General features: G+C 37.6%; 1 protein-coding gene across 1 annotated transcript; it reads left to right on the top strand.

Moving 5' to 3' along the window:
• Positions 1–4,566: 4,566 nt before the first annotated feature.
• LOC123539680 (uncharacterized) lies at positions 4,567–8,419 on the top strand. The gene is made up of 2 exons (XM_053527153.1): positions 4,567–4,925; positions 6,643–8,419. The coding sequence occupies exon 2, from the start codon at positions 6,650–6,652 to the stop codon at positions 7,835–7,837; it is 1,188 nt and encodes a 395-aa protein (XP_053383128.1). The 5' UTR covers positions 4,567–4,925; positions 6,643–6,649; the 3' UTR covers positions 7,838–8,419.
• Positions 8,420–9,172: the final 753 nt, after the last annotated feature.

Raw genomic sequence — 9,172 nt, 5'->3', positions numbered from 1 at the left:
ATATTCATACTGATATTGTCACTTTACATTATTTGGCTGCATTTGGGCCTAAATTTTCATTCGACAGTGCTTACTTGTCATTCGACAGTGGTAACTTATAACAGGGCTAACTTAAATTGTCGTTTCAGCAGTGCAAATTAACTTGTCATTCTGATGTCTTTTTCACATTCGCCATTGCACGGTGCACAATCACGTGACTTGTGACGTTTCAACTGGGGTATCACGCCAAGCAGAATTAGTAAACAAAACGGTGTTTTCGACGGTAAAGTTGGTGTTTTTGACGGTAAAGTTTTTAAAGATATATTATTGTAAAATGACACCTAGCTGGCGCAAGTCCATATTATATCAATGCGTGCCTCCGATGATATAACATAGGCCTATGTCCCTGTCTGCTTTAGTTTTGCTGGTAACCTGGACAAACCGCAATGCTTCCACAGCAAGCGTATTTTCAAGTAGTTTGAAAACCAAACCCAAGCGAATGTTCCTTGATAAACGACCAACTAGTGGTCACCGCTGCGTTCTCTTTGATATCTATGAATCATCTGGTAGAATTTTCGCTAAAAAAATGGCGTATTTCTGGATAGATCGCCTTACTCGAAAAATGTCCGTTCTAAAGTCCAAAAGCTCTCACAGAAAGCACTATTTTAAATCGCGATTTTCACGTTCCTTTCGTTGAATGCAATGCCGCAATTAACGCAGGTAACGTTTTTCCCTATCAACGCAATACTTTGTAAAGTTTACTGAACGTGGATAGTGATATTTTCAAGAAAATGTGGGTAGCTCAAAAACATGCTCTCAAAGCCAGTTACTTTATACCAATGCTGTCACATCAAGCAAAAATCTTAAGCTGACAGTTTAGCCACTTTTTACTGTTAATTTTGCCAAGGAGATAAAGCAAAATGATTCTTATTTGACATATAGTCCGTTCCCAATTGGATTTCACATGAATTTAGTTGTATCGAGACAACACTTGAATAATCAAAAGATATAACGGAAATACTAAATTTGCTGTTAACATGCGGTCAATACAAAAGGAGCATCATGGAAGGCACGTGCTGTTTTCCCGCCAAAATGATCTTCTGCTTCCCGTTCCATTTGGAAATCCTTTATAGCGTATAAGATTGCCCGATATTTACGCATATTTAAGTCGTGTTTTCATTTGTTTAGGCTGGCTCTTTACAACTTAAGCCCACGTTCAACCAAATATTCGGAGTTGACGAAAGATCTATATTGATCTAGTACAATTTCTACAGAAATACGGTTTTGGAAAAGTCCTGTTGAGCCAACGGCATTATTTTAAAGCATACATGTATCATGTCCCGACGCCGACAAGGCTTGTCATTTTATTGGACATGATTTATCAAAAATTAGTCACGAGTTTTTAGAATGATATCACATGGTACATGTTTTATTACATTTTTATTAAATGGCTAAAATGCGAAATTAACACATTGTGATCATTTTGGCCACATACATGTACTACTTAACGAATAACAGAAATTAATAAGATGGATAATGCTTCGGAAACGATATCTAATATTTCGCAAGTGACATTATTTTTACTAGTACATCGTAAAATGGCTGGCTTTGTCAATAATAGTTTAAAGCAAAACAAGTTGCAGGGCTACCTGTCATTAGCTTTAATCGGGCGACGAAATATGATTTGAAACTAACAGAAGGTAAATTCACCTCGCAAATCAATCAGTCATGGAAATATGATGTTTTCTTCACATAAATATTTGAGAGAAAAATGATATCCTCGAATTTTAGAGTTTAACATTGCACTGATACATATCCTTATTAATCCCTATTGATTTTGGCAATCTAACCAAACAATTCGACAGAAAAAAAGAACTAGACAAAACACGTGCAAAACAGCTTAAATACATGTTGGGCTAGCAATTTCGTGTCACATCTTTGCACAGAAAAAGAGTGTAAAAACTGCAGTCAGTAATTTAGCTGTTTTATAAACGAGGACTGTCGGGGATCATTATGATCTCGGTTTCCTAGCGGCTTATATAATTATTTTCTTATAAAAACGTTTCGGAATAGGCAAGTGCTTTCACAAATATATAGAAATTACGATGATATTTATGTTACTGCTATGGTATTCAATCAAACAAAGGCACTACGTCGCCGACGGATAATAAAATGGGAACATGTGATTTATAAACACGCGAAACGAAGATTCTGTGGAATTGTTTCACTACATTATATTTGTATGAGCAAAGAAAAATTCGACTAGTTTTAGGAAAAAGGGATGTTTATACAGAGAATTTGTTCTCAATTCAAGCACGTTTTTGTTCCAGCTTCGTTTCCATTTCTAGAACTCGTTAGCTGCATTGCAGCAGTGACAACTAGTTGGTCGTTTATGAAGGAACAGTCGCTTGGGCTTGGCTTTCAAACCATTTGAAAATACGCTTGCTGTGGAAGCATTGCGGTTTGTCCAGGTTACCAGCAAAACTAATGCAGACACGGACATATATTATATCAACGGAGGTACGCAATGATATATGGACTTGCACCAGCTAGGTTTCATTTCACAAAAAATATACCTTTAAACACTTTGCCTTCCAAAACAACGTTTTGTTTACGAATTCTGCTTGGCTTGATACCCCAGTTGAAACGTCACAAGTCACGTGATTGTGCACCGTGGCTAGAGTGTCTCACCGCTAGTGTCTCACAGAAACAAGCTTATTACAAGTCAAATGGTTTATCGCGGCCAGAAATTTGTAGAAACCGGACAGAAGTTGCGAAATTGTCATTTGTGCAGGAAAGAAGCGTTTACCATAATGTCCAGTACTGGACAGGTATAGTGACCATGCACGGACACAGCCAATTTTCTCAGAGGGGGGCCGATCCCCTGCCCCCCCCCCCCCACCCCTGGAAATTTTGAAATTTAGCACTGCATTTTTTGCATTCTGGGACAGTTTTATGGACTAACCTGTTACATTTGGGAAAATGATAAAATCAAGCTTTCTTGAAGGTAAAATTCTTAGTTTCTTTTAGATAAATAATATGAATTATGTCGGGGTCGTACGTAGCAGCAGCCGCATATACTTTACATGCAGTCCTAATGTTGCCTTTTTCGATTTTCTTTCCTTCTTGTCTTCTTTCCTTTTTTAAAGATTTTCCAGAGGGGGTCCGGACCCCCGGTCCCCTCCCCCCCCCCTTCTGGATCCGCGCATGGTGACATATCATGCTTTCTGTTTATGCAGGTAAACTTGTGTTTGGTTAAATTTCAACAGAGCAAAATTGTCTGAACAGTGTACAAACTCATTACTGTTTTTTCAGGCAAGATTGAAAAAAAAGTGGTAGACAATGAAAGCAGTAACAGTTTTATTAAAACAAGAGCTGTCGGAGGACAGCAACGCTCGACTATTCAACAGCCTTGTCAATTGAATGAATATAAAAGTCGAAAAAGGGGCATAATTTTGTAAAAATGGGAAAAAGAGTTGAGGAACCTTCACAGTGCTTATCAGCTCATGACAGTTAACAAATGTGAAAAGTTTCAATCCATTCCCATTAGTGGATACTGAGATACCAGTTTACATACAAAAACTTAACTAAAAACTGCTAAGTCAGAAAAAGGGGCATAATTTTGAAAAAATGCAAAGTAGAGTTATGGGACCTGCACATTGCATGTCAAATTATGACAGTGAACAAGTGTGTGAAGTTTCAATCCATTCCCATTTGTGGGTACTGAGATACCAGCTTACATACAAAACCTTAACCAAGAATTTCTAAGTCGAAAAAGGGGCATAATTTTGTAAAAAGGAAAAATAGAGTTATGGAACCTGTGCAATGTAGGTCAGTTTATCACAGTGAATAAGTGTGTGAAGTTTCAATCCATTCCCACAAGTGGTTACTGAGATACCAGCTTACATACAAAACCTTAACCAAGAATTTCTAAGTCGAAAAAGGGGCATAATTTTGTAAAAAAGCAAAATAGAGTTATGGAACTTGTGCAGTGTAGGTCAGTTTATCACTGTGAATAAGTGTGTGAAGTTTCAATCCATTCCCACAAGTGGTTACTGAGATACCAGCTTACATACAAAACCTTAACCAAATCGGGACGCGGACGCCGACGCGGACGCGGACGCCGACGCATGGGTGAGTCCAATAGCTCACTATTCTTTGAATAGTCGAGCTAAAAATAAACAATGAGACAAACATTTCCAACATCTTTGGACGGTTAAAGCCCGAAACGCGTGAAAATGCGGCAAGGGAGATCACTGCGTTTGAGTTTGACGCGCTTTATGTATAAAATTAGATTGTGCGGCTAGATTGATTAAACTGGGCGAGTCTACTTACTTATTACTTGAGGATGAAAAAAAAATGTTGCTCTTAAACAAGGGTGGCGGTTGAACTACTAAAAGTACAACAACAGTTAATTCACAACAAATCGTACGGTATGTTTTATAATCAGTAGAAGCTAGTCGTATTTACGCTTATGAGACCTGTTTCACCCATAAGTAAAGAATTCACAGGTCCATCATGAAATATTTTCCCCAGCGCGTAGATACTTGTCCTATTCAAAATGATCATCGGGCACGATCAAATATCCTCTATTGCTTGAAAACTGGGAAGGACCCTAGATAATAGTACAATAACCTTTTGGACCAAGCCCATTTGTGTGTAAATTCTCCTATAAAATGTGATATACACTTAGCTGACCGTGACATAGCATGTTGCGGTAACAGTCAGGGTAATGCAAAATTGTGTTATCTTTTTCACCGATAACGCTGATAATTTGTCACATGCGTATAATAAAAACTTGGTGTTTAATCATTTCGTAATAAATTTGATAATATCATATATATAGTACTTTGTTTTCGAAAGCCTTTATATATATAAATATATATATCACATTTTCTAATTTCTGTAGAAGTGTGGATTGTTACAGCTGATCACAATTTATTAAGGTAAATTGTGATTTTTTTTCTTCTTGTTTAAAATTGATATTTCTAAATACTAATAAATAAAGAACTTTGGTAATTTAAAGGCAAGTGGACCATTGCGTTTTAACATCAATAACTGACAGAATCTTCATGTAGGATATAAATCATATAATAAATGAGCCGCGCCATGAGAAAACTAACATAATGGCTTTGCGACCAGCATGGATCCAGACCAGCCTGTACCCCAGTAGGCATTTGACGTCGGTTAGACGTCGTATAGACGTCGGACCCCGACGTCGGATTAACGTTGGATTTTGGTTGGATTTGCAAACCGTTTAGACGTCGGATCCTGACGTTGGCTAGACGTCGCAATCCAACCATTTTCCAACCTAAATCTAACCACTTTTCAACCAAAATCTGACGTAATTTGCAATCAAACAAGTAATCAACACATGTATTTTATCATCTTTATTTCATATTATGGCGACGTAAGTCTAATACAATAAGTCCAAAAAGTAATGCAGTAATTGAAACTTTCAAGTTTCGTCATTTTTGTACATGATTATGCAACTCCGCCAACATTTCCACCTGAAATGTATAAAATTTGACAGTTTCATTATTTAAACATTACAAATATACCGAATGCTATACTAAGAGCATAATTTAATACGTGCCAAACAAATATGTAAAATTTTAAATTCTATGAAAAAAATTCTATAACTATCGAAATATGTAATTAAATGCAATTGCTTTTTAAAGTAACAAACAAAATAAGTCAATTTTTTAAAAAAAATTAAGGGAATATAAAATCAGTATAACTTTTAAAATAAGTATAATTTTTAAAATCTGTTACTCACGTTGCGGATCCTTCCCTTTGTGTAAAGTATTTATAAACTTGCTCTATTTTATCCCAATAAATATCAAATTACAGAAAGACTGTGTAAACCGATGCAGCTTATCTCGGAATGTGTGACTAATAGACAACATTGTAGAAGAAGATCTATGTGAATTTAAATAATTTATACATGTGTATAAATTTTTATCTTGAACAGTTTAAATTCGTGAAAAAATCCGTCTCCGAAAAAGACAATTCATGCGATAATGTAACATAATTAATATAATGTTTGTTGTGGAATGAACTATTATTAATAAGCGCATGTCCAGGCCTTTATGAAAACAAGTAAATATCTTTAAACTATACTAGCAAAATTATACTATTGTATTTTTATGACTCTAAAACATTTTATCAACTTTCTATCAACCTAATTCCAACGTCTTCTAGACGTCTAAGTCTGACGTCTATTTGACGTCGTGGATATGACGTTTATTAGACGTTGGATTCAGGTCGCCGACGTCGCGACCAAAATCCAACGTCTAACCAACGTCGGTACAACGTCAGGTGTTTACTGGGGTGCGTCCGCGCAGTCTGGTCAGGATCTATGCTGGTCGCTTTCAAAGCCTATTGCAATTAGAGAAACCGTTAGCGAACAGCATGGATCCTGACCAGACTGCGCGGAAGTCACTATGTTGGTTTTCACATGGCGCGGCTCAAATGTGAAATACTAAGGCGGCAGCCACATCACCCCGTCCACGAACAAATATTGAGAAGCCTCGTTGACAGTCGTGATATTACATTGTAATTCAATAATGTGTCCAGTAGATTCAGTTTGCTTCGTCATAAAAGACTGGGTGCTTTCTTTCGCATTTTGTATATTTCTCCTATGTGTAATTTTTATTCTAGATTTGCTATGACACACGGCGCGGGAGGTATTTCTCACGGTGGAGGCGGGGGCTTCAGTGGCGGAGGCGGGTTCTCTTCCGGGATGTACTTCACGTCACACTATCACGGCCGCCGCCGACGAAGTGACAACAGCGGGGATGACGCTGCTTGCTGCTGTACAATTTGTTATCTTGTGCTCTTCTTGCTATGCCTTATGGATATGAAGCCGAGAACCAGGATAATACTGACATGGCTGTATTGTATTCTTGGTGCCGGTCTTACGGGAGGTCTGATTGGTCGACATCATTCTTCCCTTGACCTATCAGCATCCCCGACAGATATGAGAAAAGTCGACAAAGTATCGCCAACTTTCTGCCAGTCTGTACTGATTGATTCTTCCTCTCTGATAACGACTTACAGGTTTAAATCGGAGCCGAAAATCAACCAAACGTCTTCGATGAAATACGAAACGAGCGTCACGACAACTTTGAAGAGCGAGAAATACGAATACTGGGGATTTTATTTACTGGAAGGCTCTGTAGCCGCTGCAACAGTTTGTCCGGATAATGGAATGAGCCTTTATATTTTTAAAGGAAAGGAAAATCTTGACGCTTGGATCGAAAACTCATTATGTAGCGATTGTTATGAAAGAAATTATTACCTTTTATATTGTTCTGGTCCGCAATATGCACGGAAATTCACAATCAGCGCCTCGCATTCAGATCAGTATTATTTCCTGTTCGCCAACGAAGGATACAGCATAATTGGACCAGGGCCTACCACAGCAAATATTCGTTTCGAAATAGACAGAAAAGTGTATGATTTCGACGATTCTTCAATAGTTTGTTTAGATGATTTTGACTGTGATGTTCCAATTCCTTTGCAAGGCCCTGCAAGTGTTGTATTTTATGTTCCACGTGACCGTTCACTTGACACGTCAATCACAATTTACTGCCGCCCGCGTGTTTATATTTATGTACTTCTTTTTGCAATTCTGCCATTGACTTGTGGAATCATTGTGACATTACTCATACTTCGATTATCTAGAAAAAGTATTCAGGAACGCACGAGGTCTGAAAGTCAAATTTTCGCTGTTTCTAATGGCGACCAACTCCACGGTTATGCAAATGAAAGTTGCCAAATAAATGTAAGCCCACCCAGTTACACTGATGCACCACCCAGTTACGAGGATGCTGTTGCAAATGGGTTGAAATAATCGACCATAGGCCAAATGGACGCCACTTTGAATTTTGTCGGATATAAATCTTCTGAAAATAAAACCGGCAATGTATCGCTTTTTGAAGTTTTTGGACATCAATTAATTGTCGATTATAAACATTCAAAATTGGTAAGCTTGATGTTATTAAGGTAAATTAAGCTAATATATGTTCTAAAAAAGTTAAGCGGTCTTCATGACGTGTTTACAGTAACGAACAGGAGATTAATTGAATTGGAAGATGACTCTACGCATGCAGATATGTAGTGCTTCATGTTGGTTCCTCTCTCTTAAGGGTATAAAGAACAAGTAAATTGCTTCATTTCGTGTAAAACAATACAAGAAAAGTTATTGTGTTTATGTTATATTTATTAAGGTTGTTACTAGTTTGCTTGGTGAACAAACTTTTACGATAAAACTGTGGTACATTTGATTTTATCAAGATCTGGCCTAGATATTTGGACTTATATGTACATACGATATCTGACGATGGAAAGAAACGATGTTTATATCCCGTCCGCCCATTTATGAATCAGAACCTGCCATGACGTATACTTTATCTAAATAAAAGGCTAACGTATGCGTGTTTTTTTTTCTAAGCTGAGTTACGTCCAACACTTGTTACCCTCCAGAAGTTTGGGTTTTTGAGATAAGTGCAAGATGCAGAAGGTGCTCACATTTCAAAAGCTTTCCTTAGCTCTTCAACATGCAATGTTCAAAGCAATGAACACTAGTCATGTAATTTGGCGATTCCAGCCTGCATTGAGAACTCTATTACTTTCCACTTGCGAAGTCAGTGCAATGATCTTGCTCCCCCACTCCATCCCCCTCTCTCTATCTCTAAACGGTATAAAGGTATGCATGGTATTGTGTATGGGCCCTTTACACCTGGCACGCTAAAGAAGCAGAGAAGCTTCTGGAATTGGAACGTCTTTTGAATCTTACACTATCCTCTCACAAAAATCTTCTGGTGGAATCGCACGAGTATGGGTTTCCGGTGGCAGCTACATGTACATATGTAGTTTGAATACAAACAAGGAAAACGTCAAACGTCAAGTGATACACGTCAGACTATAAAACCGGTGTCGTGAATCCTGGGACCATCTTCTCTTATCAAATTTGTTAACATTCTTTCCTGTTATAGTCCCATACTTGGGTGCCTTACCCAGGCACGCAAAGAAGTAAGAGCGCTTTTACCTTTTAAAAGATCTTATACAAGCTTGCAAACACTTAAAATTCTGGTCCACAAGATTCGCCCATATTGTGAAACCGATGATTGTTGTGAAAAAAAATCCAACAGATACATACATATTTGAGATATCTTTTAAAATCGAA

This window comes from Mercenaria mercenaria, chromosome 16, assembly GCF_021730395.1.
Source record: "Mercenaria mercenaria strain notata chromosome 16, MADL_Memer_1, whole genome shotgun sequence".
In the NCBI taxonomy this organism is placed as follows: Eukaryota; Metazoa; Mollusca; class Bivalvia; order Venerida; family Veneridae; genus Mercenaria; species Mercenaria mercenaria.
The sequence above is the reverse complement of the archived record's forward strand: the minus strand, read 5'-3'. Positions and strand labels throughout refer to the sequence as shown.

Coding starts and splice junctions, on each gene's coding strand:
- LOC123539680 (XM_053527153.1), top strand. CDS start 6,650: ATGACACACGGCGCGGGAGGTATTTCTCACGGTGGAGGCGGGGGCTTC.